Source organism: Scophthalmus maximus, chromosome 14, assembly GCF_022379125.1.
Source record: "Scophthalmus maximus strain ysfricsl-2021 chromosome 14, ASM2237912v1, whole genome shotgun sequence".
Classification (NCBI taxonomy): Eukaryota; Metazoa; Chordata; class Actinopteri; order Pleuronectiformes; family Scophthalmidae; genus Scophthalmus; species Scophthalmus maximus.
In genome coordinates this window covers 10,617,798-10,640,834 of record NC_061528.1, presented here as the reverse complement: position 1 = coordinate 10,640,834, position 23,037 = coordinate 10,617,798, and the positions used below count along the sequence as shown (strand labels likewise).

The following is a 23,037-nucleotide window of genomic DNA, read 5'->3' as shown; positions in this document are numbered from 1 at the left end:
ATACACTGTACAACACTTTTCACTGGGAGAAAAAGTTTCCTGGTATTTATTATTCACTCTTAGCAGAACTGTACAATTTATACCCGAAGTGGAACATAGAGCCCTTGAAAAAGTAAGAGCAACAAAGCAGCAAAATGAAACCACTTCAGGAAACTAGTTTTACATTGGGGACAATTTAAGTCTTTGTACATGTTACTGCTGCAGCTCCAAATTTGAAAATTCACCTGTACAGCATATACAGTTGCCAATCTATCTGATAATTAATATTCCTGCATAGGATTTTATACATTGTCATTTTTCTACACTTGGTTACTTTGTGCATTAAACGTAAGTATGCTGCCCCGACCTACACGTCACTAGATGTCACTTGTATGCTACACATTACATTCCCTTGGCTAGGTAACTCAAATTAAAGCCTAATATGTGTGAAAAACGAAAAAAGTTCAGCCAAATCAACAGTGAAATCTTTGTAGTTCTACTCAACAATGACTGTCCTCTCCTCACAGTATATTAACTTCTAGCAGCTGAATCATTTGCACCCTGGCAGGACCATGTTATTTAATCTTAACGGCGGGCCGCCAAGTTTCCCTTCGGCTCTTTAAGGCTTTATCCAACTGCAACATCTGAACAGAGTGCACAGTCACATTTTCTTCAAGGTACGTCGTCAGTTTCAGTGCTTTCGTCGGACCCTCAAAAGATCCTTTTACCCATGTCCTTTAAAAAAACATCCCGTCACTGTCCCTCCATCAATCGAGTCCTGGTAAACAAGGAGGAGCCTGGCACAGGTCGGAGGGCGTCAGGTGAGATCTCCCCACCTGTGACTTGCTCCTCCTCTTTCTGGCTGTCGCTTGTCTACCGAGCTTGAGCCTCTGAGGCGCGCCGCTGGCGTAGAAGCAACTTGGTCAGTTTGCCCTTCTGTCACAGTTCGATGCCGTCAGTATGAGATGATGCTGGAGGAGGCCGGTCCTGAGCCGGCAGCGTTCATCTGCAGATTTCCAGAGGAGCTCGACCTTCGCATGTGGGGGAGCAGGTAGGGGTCGCTTCCGAGCTGGTGGACGTCGATCCGGTCCTCCTTCCTGTATGCCAGGCACCGCCTTATGAAGGCCTGGAGAAGGGGGGAAGAGCAGTATCCCAAATTTCCAAGTCAGTTTGGGATGTTTGGGCTCTTTAGAATATTTTTACTTGATAATACAATAAGATAAGACATCTTAAAATGACCTTTTTTTTTTTTACAGTAAGTTCACTTACCTTTGCTTCGTTACTAGCAACAGGCTTGACAGGGAACTGGATATCTGTAGCTTTGAGAATGGTGTTCTCCTGCAGGATGTCTTGTTGTGACTGGTTGTGGCCAAAAGGCTGAAAAGGAGGAGAGTTGCTTTAATCATCAAGCACAAATTACAACAAAATATCAAAAAAGGGTTAGGATCTCAATTTCCCTCCTTACCTTCCTTCCATACAGACACTGGAAAAAGATGACGCCCACAGACCACACGTCCACCTTGTTGGAGATCTTTGGAGGTTCTTTACCAACCACAAAGCATTCGGGAGGCAAGTACCTGGCAAAAAAAAAAAAAGTAAATTCAATTTTAAAAGTTGTTCAGTGTCTGTACAAGCTGTCTGTTTTTCACTTCAATGTCCATTGGTGGATTATAATTGAGTACGATTTTGAGATACTCACGTATTTTAGAATCTGTTTTTTATGCTACCTTGTACTTTTACTTGTCTACATTCATTTAGCAGATGTTAGTATTTACTTTTTAAATTAAGATTTAAAGACTGCATACTGTATGATCAGTTTATAAATAGGATGCTGATATAATCTATAAACTACCCAACCATTCAAAAAAATGTCAAACAGCTGCAACATAAAACAACTGCTTACATGTTAATAATATAACACTGACACTTTGCATAACCCATGCTTTTACTTGTGACACTTGTTGATCATACTCTGAATGCAGGACTTCTACTTGTGATGGAGAATGTTCACAGTGGGTTTTTGATCCAAATACTGAACTAGCATGTGGGACATTTCTTCTCACCAATAGGTGCCTGCACCCTGCGATGTCAGGTCCATCCCGTCCACACCGTAGTTGTCGTCGTCCATGATTTTAGACAAACCAAAGTCAGTGATTTTGATTTCCCCGCAGGCCGTGCCGTCCACCAACAAGATATTGCCTTGAAACCAAAGGACAATAGGTCAGCACCATATTGTTGATGATGTGGTGACTGTCATAAGTCGTCCAGGGGGTGTGTGTGTACCTGGCTTAAGGTCGTAATGGATAATTGGGGGTTTGATTTCATTCAGGTATTTTAGTGCGTTCACAATCTGCATAACGATGGACCGTCCCTCCTTCTCAGACATTAGCTTATGCTGCTTCAAGTAGAAATCCAAGTCGTTGCCTTCGCAGTACTCCATGACCGTGCAAAATCTATCGGACGGAAAAGAGACTTGGTGAGAATTACAGCTCAGACACTCACGGCAACAGATACAAGCTGTAAAGGAGAATGCATCAGTGACTAACGTGTCTGTGTCCAGTGAGAAGTAGTCGAAGAGTTTCACGATTCGGGGATGATCCAGCTCCTTGTGTATTCTGTACTCTCGACACGCGTGCCTGTGGAGAGGAGAGGGGGGACAATTATGTGTCCATTAGCAACCAAAGCAGGAAGGTGCAGGTGCTGCACTGACAGTCAGGCACTGAGGCTTATGGAGAGGAATAACAAATACAACGAAGGTGAAGGACATCGGAAAAACTCGTTTAAATACTTAAATACTGCAGGTGAGGTTACAAATGTACAAATGTAGCCACCTACTTGTGATAGTTCTCCTTTTTCTCTTCTCTCCAGTTCTTGTTAAGTTGGTGGATTTTCACAGCAGCATATCTTTGCTCAATCAAGTCAAAAGCCTGTACAACACGAGCACAAAACATTGGCTTATACTTGGACAGCAACACCTGCTTAGAGTATTTTCTTTATATTGAAACCTACGATAACATCATTGATATCAGTGACTCACCTTGTAAACTTCACTAAAGCCCCCTCTCCCTAGAAGGTGCAGAAGCAGATATCGTTCATTCAATGTTGGATGATCTTTAAATCTTTGGATTGAAACAAAGAGAGAAAATCAAAGTGTCAGTGACAAATTCTTCAACATCATCTGTGCCGTTTCCTGACCAACACGATAACAGAAGACGATTCGAGAAGAATAGTGTGACAACATTACAGCTGGGGATACTGGCCTTGCATGTTGATCATGTTCCATTGTCAATACAGTCACTGTCAAAAAAAAATTGATTCAGACTCACTGTGAGCTGTCTTCGTTATTTATTCTCTTCAGCTCTCGAATGTGAAGGTTGCGCACTCTCTCCAGACGCTCGAGCTCCGCCTGGATCTCAGCTTCTTCCTATAAATGATTCAAATGCACAAACACACAAAGGCACAGAAGAAACTTCAGAGTACTGACTACAAGGAGAGGGGCTCATCAAAACCCACTTGTGCACAGTTGAATAGTTCTGTATTAAATATTAACGGTCGACTTGGTACGAAAGTCTGTCAGGGGCGTCCTTTGATGCTTATTCATCGGGAAAACAATGAATACGTCAGCAAACTACAGGCTCGCTCACTCAATCCTTGGGGTGATTCACACAAAAGGAGCAGTGGTTCGGCTCAGGAAATGGGAGCAATCAGGTTGAATATTCTTCATATAATGAAAACAATTTTGCTCCATTCAATAATTTACTGACTCCAATTAGACTTTAATTCCTACACTGTGTAAAAGCAGCCCATTATCCAGGTCCTGGTTTAATTTAGTAAACCCAAGAAATACATTCAAACACAATATCTAAAACAAAAACAAATTCCCCACTGGACAAATTAATAAACGTTTTCCCAGTTCAGCAGCTGACAAACCTTCTTGAGGTGTCCGAGTCGCAATTTGAAGATCTCTTCCTGTTCATGGTACTCTGCTAGTGTCAGCCTTCACAGGAATAGAAAAATATGGAATACAGTCAAGTCAAACTTGCATAACAACTGCTACTGCAAAAGAATAAAGCTAAAACGACACTAAATTTCACCACCAAGGGAACGGCTGCTCGGATACATGTGATCAACAGGAAAACAGGACTTACAGCTGAGGTAGGCTGGGTTTTAGAAAGGGATCATTTTCTGCTCCATTCACCGCCTTGGTTTTGCGTTGCTTTGGCTCTGAGTTTGTGGTTGGTGCTTGGGAGTTGCTGGAGGATGGAGGTTTCCTCTTGGCGAGAAGTTTTCTTTGCCTCTCAATGTCCTCTCTCTGTTGGTTTATCGACTCTTGCTGTCTTTTGATGGGAAAGCGGTGATTTTCGTTAGATACGCAACATTGCTACACTGTGCCTGAAACATAATTTTTCAAGTTGAATCTCTACAACCAGATTATGTAGAAACTAAGAACCAACCACACTAATAGGCGGGTCGTGATCCAGATCTAGACCCAGACATCATCCTATCAGAACCAGACCCAATAAACCATAAATCACTGAAAACAGAGCTTTTGTATTTTAACCAGCGCAACTTTTCTTGTCTTTACATCACTGGTTTGGCGTCGAGAAAAACGAGTCAGTGAGTGAGATTCAGTCGGGGGAAGAGACAAAACAATAGTCTTAGGGGAGAGGGAAAGAAACGGAAAAGGAGGTGTTTAAACTGTTCAATTGTTATGATGTGTCAATTGTTCATCTAAAATTATGTGTTTTTTTAACATTAACGGTACAAAGATCCAGACTTTGCCCTTTTTTAAATTTGATAGAATTTCCCTGGCTTGCAGTTTTCAAGGTTGTTATGGTTATGGGGAAGTCTACCAAATTACACCTCAGTCCCGCTCATGTACAGTAAAGACACCCAACACTATACTCCTACAATATCCCACATGTCATGTTTTATCTAAAAGATTAAAGTTTCAGCACAGATATTTAAAAAACAAAGGAAGAGTGTGTTCGTTCAGTAATAAAATCCTCACAACGACTGACAGCACACGTGTGTGATGTGATCTGTGTTAAACAAAGCAGCAAAATAAAAAATTATATTAAAAGATATCCCCCCAAAAATGTACACTTCTACTGACAACATGTGGTTTGAGCTGCCATGATCAGACTGGTTGTTCTCCGGAGCTTCTAGCTGTGAAAGTGCTTCCAGGGTTAGAAAAAAAAAAAGTATAATTTTCATAATTTTTTAAGTACCATTTATGTATAATTAAAAGACGCTTACTTCACAAGGTTTTGGAAGGCGTAGCCGTCTGTCCATTGTTCTGTAAATGAGGCTCCATGTCTCACTGTGGTGAAATGGCCCAGACGTAGTCGATCCTGCATGCTCTTCTCCCGACAGGCCTGCTTCTCTTGGTTACTCTGGAGGGCAATACAAAATAAAGGTTTGCGAGCAGCCACGTAAATACCGAGTGTCCATTAAGAGTTAAGAGAAACGACACAAATACCTTTTCTATAAGCAACTTCTTGCTCATGGTGATGCATTTATTCAAGCGTTCCTTGTACTTTTCAAGTAATTTTTGTTGTTCGTCTATCTGTCTCCTGAGATCACAGTTTGCCTATGACGCCGGGAAAAACAACATCATATCAAGTCAAGCAAATATGTAGCATATGTAACATTCCTAATCCACCATATATTTAAAATCTTAAAAATTATCTTTCTAATGTTGACGGACAATACAAATTCTACTTTTTATTATTATTATTATAAAAACTTTGAACAACTTGTTTCGCATTATATTAACATCACAGGCCAGTCGAGTCTTTCTTCAGACAGTGAACAGAGTGAAGGTTTCTTCTTACCCTTAGTAAATCATCTATTCTGCCCTCTTTTTTCTCAAGGTCTAGGTTCTTAGTGCTTTCAAGGGCAGCCAATTTCAACACTGTAAGGTCAGTCTAGAGTGGAAAAACAAAAGAAGATTTTTTTTAAACTTGCCCGGTAATCTAGAGCATATTTAAGAGTGACAAGACCGAGTGATTTGCCTTACCTGAACAAATTTGACTGCTAGTTGCTTTGGATGCATCATGTGGTCCCCAAAAGACAGACTAGTAGGAGATGAGCTATTTTGTCTAACCTGCAACAGAAGAGGCAGCCATTTCCTTAGTGACAGGATGACACCAAATACAGCAGCCAAGGAGAGGTTCTTTTTTTTTTACTTACAGCAGCGCCCTGAGTGGAGTAGGAATGTGAGTTCTGGGGTGAGCGAATCACTGGTGGGAGACCTCTCACAGGACTGGACCCATTTCCTCCCTGGAACTAAAAAAAAAGGTAAAAAGAGGACAAGTGGCATCTCTGACTAACATTTGGAAAAGTACAGACCTGCCAGGGGCTTCTTTTTTTTATCAACCCACTGTTATTTTAGAAACGGGAAACAGATCGTGCCACAGATGTTGAACAAAGAGTTATTTTGCACAAATTATTCACTCAACACTTAATTTTAAGGGTGTGAAACAGATGAACAAACAGAACACTTACATCAAAATAATCACTTATTTTGGGTCCGCGCACAATCGATTTTCCTGTGGGGGGGGGGGGGAAACGAGTGTTGGATTCATTAAAGTATTTTCAAAGAATAAAAGCAATAAGCAAGAGTGGACACTGAACCAGTTTAACAAAAACACACTCACCTTGGCTGCTCTCTGATTGAATCTCAGGTTTCCTTTTTCTGCCTCTGGTTGTTTCCGACTGTTTCTTCTCAGGGGTCTGAAAAAATATTAATAAATAAATTTTTACAAAATAATCACTTCTCAACAGAGCTTTCACATAATGCAGCAGGAGATTGTCCGAGTCAGACGCGTTCAAATTTCCGTGATATTCTGTGGTGCCTGGCTAGAGCATGCATAAAGCAAGGACATGACAATAATTCTGCATACTTGTGTTATTTCTATCAAGTCAAAGCATACATAACCAGCAGTAGATCTAAAATTAGTTTTGGTAGGAAATTATATTGCGAATTATTAACATATAACAAAGGGAATAATTACATGAAAAATACAATATCATATCAAATATTTTCCGATAGAACTTGAAAGGATCATCAATAATATTGATAAAATTCTATTTTACCTGAACATTTTTTGGGTTAAGCAGTTCTCAGAGAGGCTTTCCTTTTGATTTTAATAATGTTTATTTGACATTATCACTTAACCCAGAAGGAACACAACGAACTGCACTGAGCAAAATTTTCAGATGTCATATCATATACCTACCGAATAAGCAGGAGAACTGCCTCTTTTCACATCTGAGCCCTATTAAGAGACAGAAGAAAGAGTTTTAGACAAAACCATGAGAAAGAGAAAGAGACAAAGCACCTGGTTGAAACGAGCAGATTCTGTTTACAGGTACAAGATAGTGAAATACCTTTTACAGCATCAGTACTTGACTACTAATAATGTAATAATGATGGTTCTTGATCAAAAATGATCTGTGAGAAATCTTAAAGGAAGAGCATGAAACAATAACACGTATGCAAATAAGCCATGATACCAAAGGGTCTGTAAAATCCATATTTCTGTATAACTATTTGACACTTTTCATGACCATCTTATCCTCCATACTTTGTGCAGTCAAGGTCTTTGTCAACAGGTGCTGGTCTCATGTGAGTGTTCACACAGATGTGCTGAGCAACTGCAGCCAGCATGCGTGATAATTTACTCCGCTTCATTTTGTGAATCAAATTTAAAGTAGGAAGTTAAATTGAACTACCCAAAACATGAATTGGAAAATTTGCAACAAATGCTGCAAAATGTGTTACTGGAACCTTCTAAAGGACATTTACACAGACAATAGCAGGGGGCTGCAGTGATGTGGGTGTGCTGCCACAGTGTACAGAAGAATATAAACTGTTTCAAGTCTTTTTAAATGTCAGGACACAACATGGTGGTTGACATCCCATGCTGTTAGATCAATAGGGAACCCTAGAATGTAGTCCTAGTAATACACACTGTTCAATGGTGAGAGTGGGTCTGTTAGAGTCAGTTTCACAGATGGAAGGTCCGAAGGTCATGTTGCCAAATGGCCAAGCAGTTAATTTTGATAAATATAATAGATTTGTCATATACATGAAATCCATTGGGTCAACCAATGCTAATGCACCTACCCCCTAAAAAGGAGAAGTAAAAGTAATAGTAATAGGATGGCTATTTTTAAAACTCTAGCTCTCAGAAATCCACCTTAGCAGTAACTGATTTGCATGAAACATCACTCCATTTAAGGCTTACGAGCAAAATAAACTACAGAGATTCCCATTTATCTTAATATGAACAAGGACATTATTACAGTAAGCACCTGATTTCACTCATGTATTAAAAAAGGGGGAAGATACACTTCAATCACACATGTAATGAAAAGCATTGGCGGGCCCATGCATATCATGCACTCCAGTGTATATAGGCTACTATATATACACACTATATTTGCCCTGCCACAGTTTCATAATGATAGCCTACTAAAATTCACAGTACGAGGGTACTGTGTGCATGATGTCCCCTACTGTGCAGTTCTCAATTTTAGCAGAGGAAAACTCTTTAATAGGGCCCTTCTCCATAACAGTAAGCAAGATTGTGGTACCCATATAATTATATAAAACAGCGGTGATTATGCTGGTACATGTAGTGTCAGTCAGTGTTAATGGGTTTCTAAGCAAGACAAGAGATTTGGACTTGTACCTCTGACTCCTTGTCACTTGAAGATCCCAGGCTTCCAAAACTGTGATTGGAACATTCATTATTGGTCAAACCCTGAAAAAAAACAAAAGTATAATTTTAGGATAAGACTACGTATCAATATTCTAAAAACAGCATTTTCATCAATTACTCCATAACAACATTAAGATAACAGACATTGCTTGATATTTACTCACTTTGGTTCCCCCACTTGTGCTGCCAGTGCTGCCCCCTGTGCTGCCGCCGACCCCGCCCATAAATCGTGCCTCCAGCAGCTCCTGTCTCCGGGGGTCCAGGCTGTGCAGCTCCTCCATGGTGCCTGGGAGGATTAGCAATAATACACAGTATGTCTCAGTTATTTAAGGATCAGCTTAATTGAAGCCCTTGAATGCCCACTCAAAAACAGATGGCACTGTGGCGATGAGCTTGAGTGCAGAGTTGTGATAAATGTCATTTACAATCTCAAACCCTGACAGGTGATATTATTTCCGTCTAGACCAGAATATAGGCCAAAACCAAATTAATGCCAATTCCCCAGTGGCATTCCCAAGATAGGTTTCATGCTACATTTATGTAGCACTTTTTTTTATTTTACTCCTATAACCATAATCAGATGTGCTACTAGTAGCTTACTACTACCACAAATAACAACAAACTAAATAGCCAAAACAATTTGTTACAACTCAAAATGTAGGGGACAAAAGATCCCAACAGTAGACACAGGCATTTCTGTACCACGAGCTCTATTATCATGACTACAAGAGCAATGTGTCAACTGCTAGGCAATGATGAATACTGTGCTCCTGTGAGACTGTTACATGAGCTCCCTCGGCTTCAGTGTTGCTGCAGACTCAGAGGGGTCTGCCCACTAAACCTGGGTTTTAATGAGACATCCATTTTGAATTCATACAGGGCTGTAGAGCATACAGTAGGGTAGGGATTTTTGAATACGTTTCAGCGAAAGAGAACATCAAGTGAGAGATAGTCATTAAAAATCACATGAGCAAACATTATAGCCTACTTGTTATTTGTTATCCACAAATATACTCGCACAATTAAAATTCTACATTCAACTATAAATGAATTTTGCAACTGGGTTGGATAAAACTACTGTATGGATGCTGCTTATGCATCTGAGGAGCTAAGCAAAAATTGTCTCATTATAACCTAGCAAGACTACTTTGCGATATACACAGCAACACTAAATATAAAGCCCAGTGATGCTGGCAAATATAAATCATGTAGTGAATAAATGGCTGATATGTCAACGGCTGTTTAATCATAACCTCAACATAAGCACTAAAATCAGCTCATGTGGCCCTTTAAGTCTGTTTCAATTCCTATAAAAACTATAACTATATTTATGAGAAGCTGTGCGGCTTTAAAACACTCGCCACGTTCTAGTACAATTTTAGTTGTCCGTAACCATTTCTCGCCTTTCGCCCTGACCGTTCATGTCAGTGTCACATCATAAATGCAGTATCAGCTATGTGGTCTCCCTCAAGGATGTCCCTTTGATTCTGACATGAAGGCCCTTCAGTGCATAGCTATTCTCTAAATTCATGCCCCTGCAGGAACAAGCGGTTGAACCCTTACAACCCTGGCCGTGGATGTCATTTTGGCTCCATGCTGCTCGGCAGTGTGACCACCTGTTTATGGCAGACACTTGGGAAGTCTTAAAAGATCCCTGGCATACAGACGGGTTGGATTTACGTCCCCCTCGAATCATTCAAGGGGCACTTGTACCAGCCTTCACAATTTTGCCACATTTGCAAAAGTGTCATACTGACGTGGGCAGCCATCGCACATATGAATCCTCAACCGCTATAGGCGACACTCACTCACAACACAAAGGAATGTGAAGGCAACTCAAGAAGTTCTCCTTCGTCACAATGTCCGGTCGAAACCTCTGAGGGTGCAACGAGGCTTTATGAACACGACTGACAACCACTCGAGGTCACCAGGAAAATGAACCACATGCACGACCCGTGTGATGGAGTGTGTGTTAGCATGCTGCACGATCCTCACGAGCCCCTCGCTCGGTTCCGTCGGGGCCCCTCGACGTTCGGCCGTTTGAGTCAGTGATACCGTAAGGTCACACAAGGCTAACCCGGCGGTCCATGCAGTAGCATCGACTGCTACATGCAGACCATAGTGCAACTCCATGGTCGATCCGCATACTGTCATGTCTGAAGCCCGCGATGTGCGACCGGTCCCATGCGCAGGACACTGTTGGCGAAGGGACACACCTCGGTCAACACACAAAAGATGGGCAGTGGTGCGGTGCCTGAGAACCCGTCGCTCGACGTCTCTCGTGGATCTTACTCGCACGTCCGAGTAAGATCCACGCGACCGGCGTCTGCTCTTCCAACGGCCGCAGCAGCGCGTCTAACACGGGAGATGCTCGGACTCGCTCACCTCTCCGCTCCGCTCCCGGGGGTGTAGCCTGGGGGGGGGGGGGGGTTAGTGTCTGTGCCGGGGTTGGCGCACCGGCCTGGCCCCGGACACACGGCGTCTCCGGTGCTACGCGCTAGCCAACCGGGCTCGATGGACTTCGGAGCCGACGCGTTAGTGGCGCGCTAGCTAGCAACAAGCGGGGCTTCGCCACCAACATCGCCCTCGGTCATTTCTCGTTCTTAACGCAACTCCCCGCTCGCTGTGCGCGAAAAGGGCCCGGGCGAGCGGGCGGTCTGGGAGCGCGTCGCGGTACCTTCGTGGGCCTTCACCACTGCCGCGGTGTGTTGCTGGAAACACGCTCCGTGTTGGGGACGTGGAGAGCTGGGACCAAAGATGGCGTCCCCTCCAAACTTCCACTACTTTGGACACTCATCAAGCTACTTTCCGTGAGTCGGCGCCGCCGCGCACACGGTTCACTCCGCCCGCCGACGGGGGGACGAGCCGGGCGGCGAGTCGCGGCCGTTCGAACGCGTTTCCAACGGAGTGAAAATGTTTTTTTTCTTCTTTTTTTTGTTAAGGACGAACCTTCTCACACCTCGGCAGCGCGTCGTGGCTGCGGGGCCACCTCTCCTCTCCTCTCCTCTCCGCTCCGCTCCGTCTTCAAGTGGCTGTCTGTGAAACGTCATGCATCGTGTGCAAAATGCTTATCGCGAGGTCGATGCATGTTTTTCTTAACGTCAATGACAACAACATGGGGGGGGGGGGGGGGTCACGTATCCATAAGGTACATGAATAAACAAAACGTTTCAATACTTTTTACAGCACATACTAACTATGCATAGTTTGTTTCCGTACAAGTTATAGACTGATCAGCGGGAAGTTCAAAGCTCCAGAATGAATACTAAATAATTCTCTGAACTGGTCATACGGAAAAGTATGGAAGCCCTTTCCTGCCCAAAGGTAAAAAAAAAAACCTCAAATTAAAAAAACAAACAGGCATGATAATAGGAAAGTTTGACTTGTAGCATTCAATTTTTTGTGATACCAGCCTTTGCCAAAAATGTTAAGAAAAAAATGGTGGTAATAAATTTCACTTGAAATTTTTTGGACTAAACTAATTTTGGCATCTCAAGTATTTTACTTTCTTTATCACATCTTATCTTGTATAACTTAAAAAAATGGCTTTCATAATACACTTTATGACCCCATAAAAAATAAAACACAATAAGGGGGCATTGAGTGAATTTCTGTCATTATAATAGTCTGTGTTATAATGTTTCATGTTCACTGTTTTTCCTCCTGTGTACCTACTGTAAATAGGTTTCCTCCATGTAGTCAATATACTCAGTTTACAGATATTAAGTGATCACAGGCATCTACAGTATATAGAAGAAAATAACACCCACAGCTTTGTTTAACAGCATGTTGTATACGTTTATTGTATACAGTGTTGTTGTTGTTGTACACGTACCACTTTGTTAGAAAAATAGTTATAAGAATTGAACACATGAGCAGCAAAGTCTAAAAAAGGCATATAGTTGAATGAGGCTACACATGGTGGGATGTTATGATGGCAAAGGTGGAAATGGTTTTCTGTACTTGCTCTGCATCCAAACTCGGTGCATTGCAACTTTCTTTCCTCTGTTCACTTGTAGTCGCCTATCCTCCAGATTCTGAAGTTCTTCCAGTCCAGCAATGGAAAATAAATCATGAACTTCCTCTGTAAAGAAATATAGAACAACACAGACACCAGGGCTGTATAAAAAAGGACACCAATGCAGATTATAAACTCCCCGAAGTTCCCATATCTCCCCAAAGGATCTCAGTATCATCTTTATTACCTATGGCCCTGTTACAACTACAGTATTCATTCCATGAAGAACATAAAATGCCCTAATGGGTCAGTGATACCTTCTGTGAAGAAATAAACGCAGGTTCCATCTCCACGCGTGTAGAAATTCTCTGATAAGCACCGTCCTTAAAAGATGTAAAAGATTACATTTAAAGATTAAATCTATCATATTGTAAAACACTACACACACACACATTGTATAAAGAACTCCCAATTAATTAGGTGGAGTTCATAAAATTGTTTTACATATATTGGTGTATTTTATTATTTGGAGGCTCACCTTTCTTAAACCTGAGTTGTGTAAAGTCATATCTCCCATAATCACGGAAAAGGAATATCCCTCCATGTTTCAGGTATGTAGATAGTCGGTTCACGACTCCTTGTACTCTAGCAATGTAATATCAGTTAATGCAACAATGATGTTGATTAATAAGATTGCTGCTACTGACGATCTCAGGGTCAAATACATGACATTAGGCTATCTATTTGTCGTAACCTTCACCTACCGCTCTGGATGAATGGAGGACAGCACAAACACTGCCACAATAACATCCAGGCTCTGAAGAGGGAAGGGAAAGGAGGCCATCTCATCACAAATGTCATGGACAAAGGCATGACACATAGAGTCATCGTAGTCTGGATGGTTCTATATGAGGAAAATAAAGTAGGTTAAGTGCAAAACAGTGTCATTAACAGTGTTAATTGCCAAAAAGTGGCCGAGATAAGGATTGTTATCACTTCTTCATCACATTCTACAGGACATGTTTTAACTATTCCTCTGGCTCTGTGACCATGACCTTTGCACTCCTTCCATAAGTGATTACTTGTAAGAAATCCATAGTCAATAGAATTCCACATTTATTTAACTCAGGTTAAAATGTTTGTGTTTTTCATTGAATATTACAAGGAATAAAAGCAAATTTCATATAGTATGTTTGTTTTATGTTTTATTTTATCTATTTATTTAGGCATTTACTTTAAATGTACTGAATCCATCTCCTCATGAATGAGTCTACTTCAACTGTAGCTCAACAAAAGAATAAAATACATACATACTGTTTGAGTTAAATATGGGTTATCTTTACTTACAGATCAATACTGCACTCCCATTGAAAGATTGTGATTGGAGGGCACACTTGTCACACAATCATCTCTACAGTATGTGTGAATTACTGAAATTACTTTCCAGACTGTTTCTTTCTGTTATTAGTATTTAGTATAATTATTGTTATTAGTATTTAGTATAATCTATTTATTAGTGTTTCCACACAAGAAGTGATTTTGTTTTATGCTTGATGTGTCATATTTGGAATATTTGGGGTTTGGGTCTTATTCATATTTCATTATATTTGTCAGTATGACAATAAAAAAATGTATTAAGCTTTATAAAGTATACAGAATACTGTTGCATATTCCTACCAAACAATCTTAGAATTGCTTACCTTGACTAGCTGTATTGCACATGGAGAGAAGTCACAACAGTATACAAATGCATCTGTTTCTCTGTGAAATAGAAAAGTCAATTTAACATACATCAAATCAATACATGTACATGTTTAAACATTTGATGAAGCAATTTTGTGGCTTTTTACTCTAAATGAAAAAAAAACCCAAATGCAATCTCTGCCTTCCTCGAATGGGCACTTTTTTGGCAGAGACAGGAAGTGAAAAGAGTTAAAGGCCACTTCAACACTCTCATCTTTATTCTAATCCGGTTTTGACCCAGACACAGATTTTAGAAGTCGTGCTGGAATTTAAGAATGTAATATGGAAATATGGAAGTGTAAAAATATGTACTCACTTTATGGTATTAACAATGGGAAATACACTGTTACCAACCCCACATCCAACCTGTGAAGAGAGAATACATTTTGTTGATAATTTCTGAAATGTGTCTCTGTAGTAGTAGTAGTAGTTTACTATAGCAACTTACAATCTTCTCTTTTCTTTACATCATACAAAATTGTGTAATGGTCCACATTTAAAAGTATATCAAAACAGTGAAAATGTATGTGAACATTTTTATATACCTCCAAGATCCTGAAAGATGCATGTTGTCCAGGAAAAGAAGGAGTGTGAATGTCATCTTCATTTTTTTCTACTGATACTCCTTGACATGCCCTCGGATAATCAGAGGTGCGTGTGTGTTGGGGAGAGGCATCTCTGTGGTCACAATGCCTCGTCTCAGATTCCATGTCGGTTCCAGTAGGTAGCAGGGTTTTTGTCTGCTGATCACCTTGTCGCCTGGTTGTGGCTTGGCTTTTTGAAGGAAGCAGTTCTGGGAATTCTAAAAACAGCCACTTGCGATCTTTGAAGAACTTATTCTGGTGCATCTCGTAAAACTTGTCCCAGTACTGCTCAGCTTCAGTGTCAAATGTACCTGTGTGGAGGAAATTTAGGAACATTTTAACCATTTTGTAGCCATGAAACTCCAATTAAAAACAAATCAATCTAGTAAAATATTTTGCAGGAACACATTCTTGCCTTGTTCCTTTAAAGGAATTTGTACGGAGGAATTTTCTTGTGCCTTCTGCCGTGCATTTTCTTTTTCCTCTTCTGTCCACTGCACATGATCCCTAAAATGTAAAGCATTACAAAGAAATTGTTCAACTATAGAAGAAAATATAGATATTGGAACAAACAAATCTGCACATTGTTTTAAAGGAAATAAAAAGGTTTTAGGCTGTGACCCTAAATTTCACCTGAATGTTTTGAAAAGTTAGCTCATCTACATTGAAATCCTGTGATAAAGGAGCTAATACAGATGGGTGACAAACAAATATTAGCTCATAACTCACCACATGTTGTGCTTAAAGACGTCATCAGGATTGTTCAGTATCCGGGAACCCAGTGGAGCTGAGCGTCGTCCTGCTGAGCTCTTTCGTCTCATGGACAATCCGCGGAAAACTTTAGCCAAATTGGCCCCAGAGAGGCATCGCACTTTATGCATTTTACTCTGTAAAAATGCAGCAAGAGTTGAATACAGTGCACTTGCGGCGACTAGATTCATGGGAGCTGTCGCTGTTTAATATTAACAAAATAATTCTTTACTCTTCAGTAGATATTTCACTGCTGGTTATTGCCATCAACATCTTCATTTTTTTTTGTTTCACATGTATTTTATTTCCAAGAACAAATTCTAGGTTGATATAAATACATTCAAGCTAAAATTATTCAGAAATTATAAATAGTTAAGTCTAGAAAATACACAAAAATTAAAGAAGACTCCTTCACAGAATTGCATGCTAAATATAATCTGAATGTTTTGAGAAGACAAAGGTCCCTGTGTACTCAGTACAGAACTGTCCCAAAGAGGAGCATTTAGGGTTTTTTGGTTTTGTCGAGAGCAAATAGATTTGAGTGTTTCATTGCCCCATGTACTGTGACCTGAGGACGTGCTATTTTAAAAAATTAAGTTCAACAATTGTGATTTGTTTTGAATTTCCAAAGATTGTACTGTAGTACAGAGCGCACTGCATCCTCAACTATTACTTTTATGTGAATTAGAAATAGTGAAATGTTGTTTTTTTTTTACATTTGTGAAACTTTACAGAACCATTATATAACTGACCAGGATCCAGCCGGCTTCATTGTTGTCTTTTTTTCAAGTTAAATTTCATTGTGTGTTTTACTGTTTTGCAGATGGAAGACAAAATCTCTTTACAGGTGCAAAGAAAAACACTCTACATTAGATATTTTAGGGGAAGACGGTCAGGAACATTGAAGGAATCAGCTCCTGACCACGTATGTTTTAAAGAGAAGAGAGTTAACCTCGTTACCACACTGAACCACAGATGAGTCAGTTATTATAAACTGAATTTTGGGTAAACATAACCTTGAAAATGACCAATCAATAAAAGAAAAATGGGTGGCTAAAACAGGAAAATGATCCAACGCAGACCAAAAAAATAATTAAAAACAAAAACTAGCTGAAACTTCATGAGTGACCCACACAGACCCCTGACTTGAACATCATTGAGAACCTGTGTGTTCAAGAGAGAACATATAAATATCTCAGAAGAGTGGAATGACTCTTCTTCTAGTTTTTTTTTTCTAATGCCTGGACCCCAATACTATTCCATACTCATGTAGACTCGTTCATAATGAGGTTGGCATTTTGCGTGCCTCGGTCAAAGTACCGGCGGCGGACAGGGGGGCGCTACACTTCACAACAGTGCATGTCGTGCCTTTGAGTTTTTCGTAGAAGAAGAAGTTTGTACCAAAAAAAAGTGTAGCGTTAGTTAAAAATGCCAAATTATCCTCCACCAACTCATAGCTACAGATCCGATCTGTACCGTTTCTCATTTGTGGACAACATCCCGGTGTAATCAGGTCATATATTTAAATATATATATATATACATCGTGAGTTGCGGTCGTCTTTGAATGAAGTAATCGACAAATTGTTGCTAACGCTAGGTGCAGGTTAGCAATCTGTTCGCTAACGTTGTCACCACACCGGAGAACAAACCAAATCCTCACCTGGCGTCCACAGCTGTTGTTGGGCGTCACCTCGGCCTGTCGTCTCCTGACATGCTACCAGACAGTCCTCCTGCAGACTGAAGTGCCACCTGCTGATGGCGCCGTGTCGGGGGAGCCGGGGGAACAGGGCCGTGAACACCACCGAGCTGCTGAGCCGGAGGAGCAGAGGAGTCGAAGATGCTGGGACTCTGATGAGACACAACATGAAGGTCCTCAGAAGTATCCTCCTCCAGGTAACGGAGAAGGAGTAGAGTTGGTCAGAGTTATTGATTTACTAATACACTATCTCCTATAAAAAAAAAAAATTAAAATAAATAAATAAATAAATATATATATATATATATTTTAGGACAACAGGAGTTTCATTAAAGTGTGGAGCAAGACCTCAAAATCTTCCATCATGTATGAGAATGGTAAAATCTACTTTGAAAATTACCAGAACTGCTACAGTTGGTGAGTATGAATAAACTGAATAAATTTCTTAATTAAGCACACAAGCAATATATAATCATTCCGCTCAGTTACATATAAAAACACCTTTCAAATAGACACGTCAGTCACATGAAACATGAGCCGAATGATGCACACTTGTCTTACTGAATAAAAAATTAGACTATGAGATGCAGCAAATGGAAAGATTTCAAGAAAAAACTATAATGTTGTTTATTTTGTACACAGGGTATTTCTATTGCATCATGCTTATTGACACAGAAATGATTAAATCATCTTTGCTTCCAGTGTTCATTCAGAACCTCAGGTTTTGTACAAGCTGCCTAAAAGGTCTAAAGTGGAGAAATTTGAAGACGCCTTGCTGTGTCAGAGCCCTCTTGTAAGTGAAAAGAAAAGAAACACTGTTGTTGTTGTTGTTGTTGTTGTTGTTTTGCATTAGTAGACCTCTTAGCACTGAACTTTTGTTGAACAGATTTTAACAACCCAGTTTCAGACTCTTGAATAATTTGTCTATTTCACAGGACAAAACTTTGGCATCTCCCTCTGATCATAAAGCCAGTCTCTTGACTCTGACAGCCAACAACTGGCTGTATCGCCTTTCAGCTGTAACGGGGGAAGAGCTGCAACGAGTTTACCTCTCCTCAAACCAAAAGTTCAGGTATTGTCAAGGCTCTGAGTTCTCTTTTGCTTCATTGGAGATTCATATATTTATTTTCCGTTTTAGTTAATTCAGAAAAACTTTTGACCCCATTCTGCACTTCTTTTCAAGGTATCTTGGCTGGGAGGTCTCTCAAGAGACATTCTATGTTAAATCAGTTCAAAACAAAGAAACGCCTTTAGAAAGACGGGTGAGGTGAATCTATTTTGTTCTTTTTTAAGATTAACAGGACACATTTTATAAGAGAAAAAAAAACTAGGATGTTGATGTACGTGGAATTTAGTTTGTGAATTTTTGTGGGTGTATTGTATAAACCAAGGAAAATAAATATAAATCTGGAATCAGAGAATATTCGGCATTTTATTCTTGATAAGTGACATAAACTATTACTCTGTCATCAGAATGACTATATTTCAAATATGTTGATTTATTATTTGACTGAACAACTATTTATTACATTACTAGTCCAGAGGAAGAGAAATCTGATGCGGAGAAGGGATGGCATAGTTTTACATTACACCTTTTTTAATTCCTCAGGCAGGCATCACTCACAATACAGTCATGCACCTGGCCATCTTTCACGTTTTCCCATTGCAAATTGTGGGCATTGTAGAGATCAACAAAAAGGTATGTGCAGATTTGTTTTTACTAACTTATTAAAGTATTCAAATATGTCCGTACGAGTGATGTAATGCGATGGAAATCTTATTCTTTCAGGTATTTGGAAATGGTGTTACTGATGTCGTTCTGTCTCAAGGTGTCCTTGCTGTGTCTTACAGCAACAAGTCTGTGAAGCTGTACAGCTTTGAGAACATTGTGCAGAGGGTTTGTATATATATTTTTGTCCTAAAAGAGCACCTATACAATGTTATGCTAGCTGAATATTTTATTCAATTAGATGTAACAAAAAAAAATACTTGCATATTGAATATTTCTTTATCATTTTGGATCATGTAGCTGCTTACATCTGTTTATCTGATGAGTATTCTCAAAATCCCTTTCTATGTTCTCAGTACATGACTGAGAAGTTAAAGCTCGGAGAGCAGAGTTCTCTTCTTGGAGATAATAAAGTGGGAGAAGCTCCGTTTGGTATCCCAGTTAATATCCAGATCACAGGTGGGTCTGTGCTTAGGTTTTTAGACTGGCGGTATCTTTGTGTTAAACCTACTTGGCCACTGTAAGCAAGCATGTTTTTGTTCACAAAGTAAGCTTGAGGTTTTTTTTGTCCTATTGCTCAGATTGCCCTCCTGTGCTTTTTGAGGTGTCCTGCTCTAATAATGGCGTGCAGATTGGCGGGTACCCCTGGCACTACATCTATACACCACCACATAAAACTCACAAGGGAACTCACCACATCTGCTCACTCAAGGACAACACTATGGTAAATTAACAAGAAAATCCTCTTTAACCATATAATAAAATGGCACACTTTTCAATAACTGATAATCTGTCTACAAAATGTATGCGTACTTGGCTTTAATAGCTGCCCCCAGTCTTGTGTGATAGACTTAACTGCCACCAAATTGGTCAGAGCCTATTGAAAGTGTCAGGGTAAGAAGGGCCACAGATGTTTTTGACAGTCTCTGTATTCAGCTGCTGAACAGAATCAAACCTGTTAGCCATTTTTGAAAACCCACAAAATGGTCCAAGTACTTTTTTTGCAGATATGTCACATATGATTATTCCTTCTGTTTTTAACAGCTTTTGTTGAGACTATAACTCACATTAATTTATTGCTTGAGATAGTTGCCTGCAACTAACTCTGCATAATGAATTATGGAATAAACATTAAAACTGTACAGCTGCCACAGCTTCCAAAACACAAGACACTGCAGGTTTTTTTGTTTTAATCATTGTAATGTGCCTATAATAAAGGTAAAAACACTGCATTAGAGTACAATGCAGCAAAGAAATACATTTAAGGTGTTATTATGTATTATTATATAATATGCAGTATACCTTATTAAGCTGAGAACCTTATTTAACTGATATTCAATCCCTCAAAGCCCTAAAGCTGCAACAGAAGCAGCATTTTACACAAACCACCCTTAAGTCACCCTTAAGGTTTTGCCTAATTTCCACATCGATGTTGTTGATGCTTTGAAAACTGAAGCTGCACATCACAGAAAATCCTTCTTTACTTTCAAAGAGCCAGAGTGTTCATATTTACTTACTCCTTCCATTTTCTTCTGGCAATTTTTGGGGAATTCAAGCAGAAACCTACAAATGACTATGTGCTCATGTCAGTGTTTGCTCTTTGTTTGTTCTTCCCTGTTTTCTGTCTGTAAAACTGGTGCTTGTGTTTAATCGTGTAGAGCTTGTGTTGTTTTTTCTTGGGTTTTGGGATACTTTTAATGTCATTGTTGTTCTTAAATGTGCTTTATAAATACATTTGATTTGATTTGATTACTCTGTAACTGATATATTAAAAATGTATGGATTTAGGCATCGAATGGAATACAAAACATGAGCTGCAGCTCTCTGGAGAGTGATGGGATCTTCTTCCACCCGGACGACTCAGGAAGGATCATCCACATTGGTCCGACCACCATAAAGTGAGTACTACAGTCAACTTTTACATAGCAGTGAGTGTACAGCTGTAGTACATCACCAGTCAAATCCTTGTCAATTTGTTTTGCCTCAACCTTTGTTTGTTGTTGGTGCATATGATTTTTCACACAAAGACATTTTTTTTCCACAGTGTCCTTAAAATCCTTGGTGAACTGAACAGTGGTTTGCCGTCCAAGGTAGTTGAGGACTTCTCTATGATGACCCTTCGAAATAACAGTGTAAGTATCATGCTTCTCTACCTAACAGCCTTAACAGACTTGGAGGCTTAGGGTGCTGGTCCTTATAGACTTGAGATCATTGCACACTTTAGCTCCATATGCATCTTTTTTTTAACAAGATAGGTGAGGTTTCAACTTTCATGCCCTCAGTCCTTCTTCAAGATCAACAATAGTAGGACTCTCACTAAGACACTTAGTATTGTTGATCTCGAACCAAAGCCTGAGATCTGAAATCATCTGTCTTAATAAAAGAAAGATGAACATGGAGCTAGAGTGTGCAACAGACTTGCTTTACCTTGATCATGAATCATCCTTATACCACATTGTCACTCTGACACTGAAGGAAAATCCTGTGTAATAACTCAGCCTTCTTACAACAGAGGCTCAGAGTAGATGATCTAACTGTACAGGTGGACTTACAGTAACATCCCATTTCCACAATGTCATCTGTAATTAACTGTTGCAGCCTACCTCACAAGTCACTGTCACCTCATCTGGCCGCACAGTGAAGAGAAGATTTCATCAGCTGGATGACGACCCAGATCAAGAGGTATCACAATCATTTTAATTGCTCATGCAGCATATCCGCAAAGAATATATATCCATTATCTGTACCTTTAAGGGTGGAGCAAAATCCCATCTGACATTGAGCGACAAAATAAATATATATATATATATAGCTATATTCAGAGAACTCCACACAGTGTCTGTGGTGACAGAAATTGGATTTTGCAGACTTTCCGTATGGTGGAATATGAGGATGAGCTCGACCTTTTGGCTGTAGTGGTAACTAACGGTGAGGAGGGAGAAGGTAGAGCTCACATCCGACTGCACGACAACCAGAACGGACAGTTACAGAGGACAATCGATCTGCTTGAACCTTGGGATGAAGTGAGTAGCTCGACATGAACACGCCACGGTATCTGTGTGTGGGAATTAATGTGTGCTTTTATCGTCTGTTTTTAGACCTACCGCCATGAGTTGTTCTTCGACAAGGACACGATTGTTCATATTGAACAAAAGAACTCCAGCTTCTGCTGCCATGTTTACAAACTCGAGGCCAACAAAAAAATTAAGTGATGCAATTAAAGCTGCTGGAAATAATGTAATGGTTAATTTTAACATTTTGTAAATATTTGTGTAGAATTGGGTTTTTATAGAGTTTTCTGTTAATCATAATACTTTTTTCCGCCCTCTGGATCAGTGCCTGAATATTTCCTATGTGTATTACACTTGATAATAAAACTGGTTATTTAAATCACTGTATTACTGTTCACTACGTTCTGTCTCACGTGTGGACACTTTTATACTGTTTCTGTCTAATTAAAATCTTATATTTTTACAACTTACACTGCATGTCTGCCTCATTCTGACTTTTGAACACATTCATATATTTCTAATTTGCTTCTGCGTAATTTTTATTATCAAACTGCTTTATCAGCCACAGCTTTTAATTTTTTTTTGAAGTTTGGAAAAGCTGGAACAAACTGGAGAAATCCATTTGAAACTGTGGGGAAAACTCACATTTGTCGCAAAAGTTCACATCAGCTCAGAGATGAGCTCGTGACAATTTGGTGGTCAAAGGTCGAGGTCACTGACGTCACACTACAGAACACGTAGAGCATTTTTTCAACAACATACCTAAGGAACACAAGTGGACAGGCGAAAGTGACCTAATGCCCCTGAAGGTGGTCGCTGTGATTTCGGACTCAACCCCCATGCAGACACTTGA

The 23,037-nt window shown here is 39.9% G+C and overlaps 3 protein-coding genes across 5 annotated transcripts; 1 reads left to right on the top strand and 2 right to left on the bottom strand.

Moving 5' to 3' along the window:
• Positions 1 to 16: 16 nt before the first annotated feature.
• tlk1a (tousled-like kinase 1a) lies at positions 17 to 17,539 on the bottom strand. Of its 3 annotated transcripts, none has more exons than XM_035651291.2 (22): positions 17,409 to 17,539; positions 8,876 to 8,997; positions 8,682 to 8,753; positions 7,224 to 7,262; positions 6,642 to 6,717; positions 6,490 to 6,533; positions 6,175 to 6,270; positions 6,002 to 6,088; positions 5,817 to 5,909; positions 5,462 to 5,572; positions 5,239 to 5,375; positions 4,128 to 4,316; positions 3,910 to 3,976; positions 3,306 to 3,403; positions 3,017 to 3,098; positions 2,815 to 2,906; positions 2,526 to 2,615; positions 2,263 to 2,432; positions 2,043 to 2,178; positions 1,445 to 1,556; positions 1,249 to 1,356; positions 17 to 1,105 (listed from the first exon to the last, which is right to left on the bottom strand). In XM_035651291.2, the coding sequence occupies exons 2-22, from the start codon at positions 8,990 to 8,992 to the stop codon at positions 935 to 937; spliced, it is 2,187 nt and encodes a 728-aa protein (XP_035507184.2). In that variant the 5' UTR covers positions 8,993 to 8,997; positions 17,409 to 17,539; the 3' UTR covers positions 17 to 934. The 3 variants fall into 3 exon arrangements, with proteins under 3 accessions (XP_035507184.2, XP_035507185.1, XP_047192996.1); XM_035651292.2 differs by lacking the exon at positions 17,409 to 17,539 and adding an exon at positions 11,661 to 11,818; XM_047337040.1 differs by lacking the exon at positions 17,409 to 17,539 and adding an exon at positions 11,097 to 11,117.
• On the bottom strand, positions 12,422 to 17,547 carry mettl8 (methyltransferase 8, methylcytidine). The gene is made up of 10 exons (XM_035651298.2): positions 17,409 to 17,547; positions 15,726 to 15,883; positions 15,412 to 15,503; positions 14,958 to 15,307; positions 14,729 to 14,778; positions 14,370 to 14,430; positions 13,434 to 13,573; positions 13,208 to 13,314; positions 12,987 to 13,052; positions 12,422 to 12,795 (listed from the first exon to the last, which is right to left on the bottom strand). Exons 2-10 carry the CDS (start codon positions 15,875 to 15,877, stop codon positions 12,641 to 12,643), a joined length of 1,173 nt encoding a protein of 390 aa, XP_035507191.1. The 5' UTR covers positions 15,878 to 15,883; positions 17,409 to 17,547; the 3' UTR covers positions 12,422 to 12,640.
• dcaf17 (ddb1 and cul4 associated factor 17) lies at positions 17,504 to 22,654 on the top strand. Its single transcript, XM_047337041.1, has 14 exons — positions 17,504 to 17,641; positions 17,758 to 17,861; positions 18,147 to 18,237; positions 18,380 to 18,516; positions 18,628 to 18,706; positions 19,054 to 19,143; positions 19,234 to 19,341; positions 19,530 to 19,632; positions 19,755 to 19,897; positions 20,962 to 21,071; positions 21,218 to 21,305; positions 21,772 to 21,855; positions 22,041 to 22,196; positions 22,272 to 22,654. The coding sequence occupies exons 1-14, from the start codon at positions 17,504 to 17,506 to the stop codon at positions 22,383 to 22,385; spliced, it is 1,545 nt and encodes a 514-aa protein (XP_047192997.1). The 3' UTR covers positions 22,386 to 22,654.
• The last annotated feature ends 383 nt before the right edge of the window (positions 22,655 to 23,037 follow it).

Coding starts and splice junctions, on each gene's coding strand:
- mettl8 (XM_035651298.2), bottom strand. CDS start 15,877: ATGCATAAAGTGCGATGCCTCTCTGGGGCCAATTTGGCTAAAGTTTTC. Junction 15,504..15,725: donor GTCTTTAAGCACAACATGTG/GTGAGTTATGAG, acceptor TTTACATTTTAG/GGATCATGTGCAGTGGACAG. Junction 13,574..14,369: donor GTGCAATACAGCTAGTCAAG/GTAAGCAATTCT, acceptor TTCCTCATATAG/AACCATCCAGACTACGATGA.
- tlk1a (XM_035651291.2), bottom strand. CDS start 8,992: ATGGAGGAGCTGCACAGCCTGGACCCCCGGAGACAGGAGCTGCTGGAG. Junction 8,754..8,875: donor GCACAAGTGGGGGAACCAAA/GTGAGTAAATAT, acceptor GTTTTTTTTCAG/GGTTTGACCAATAATGAATG. Junction 6,089..6,174: donor ACTCCACTCAGGGCGCTGCT/GTAAGTAAAAAA, acceptor CTTCTGTTGCAG/GTTAGACAAAATAGCTCATC.
- dcaf17 (XM_047337041.1), top strand. CDS start 17,504: ATGGCGCCGTGTCGGGGGAGCCGGGGGAACAGGGCCGTGAACACCACC. Junction 18,517..18,627: donor TCCTCAAACCAAAAGTTCAG/GTATTGTCAAGG, acceptor CTTCTTTTCAAG/GTATCTTGGCTGGGAGGTCT. Junction 18,707..19,053: donor AAACGCCTTTAGAAAGACGG/GTGAGGTGAATC, acceptor TTAATTCCTCAG/GCAGGCATCACTCACAATAC.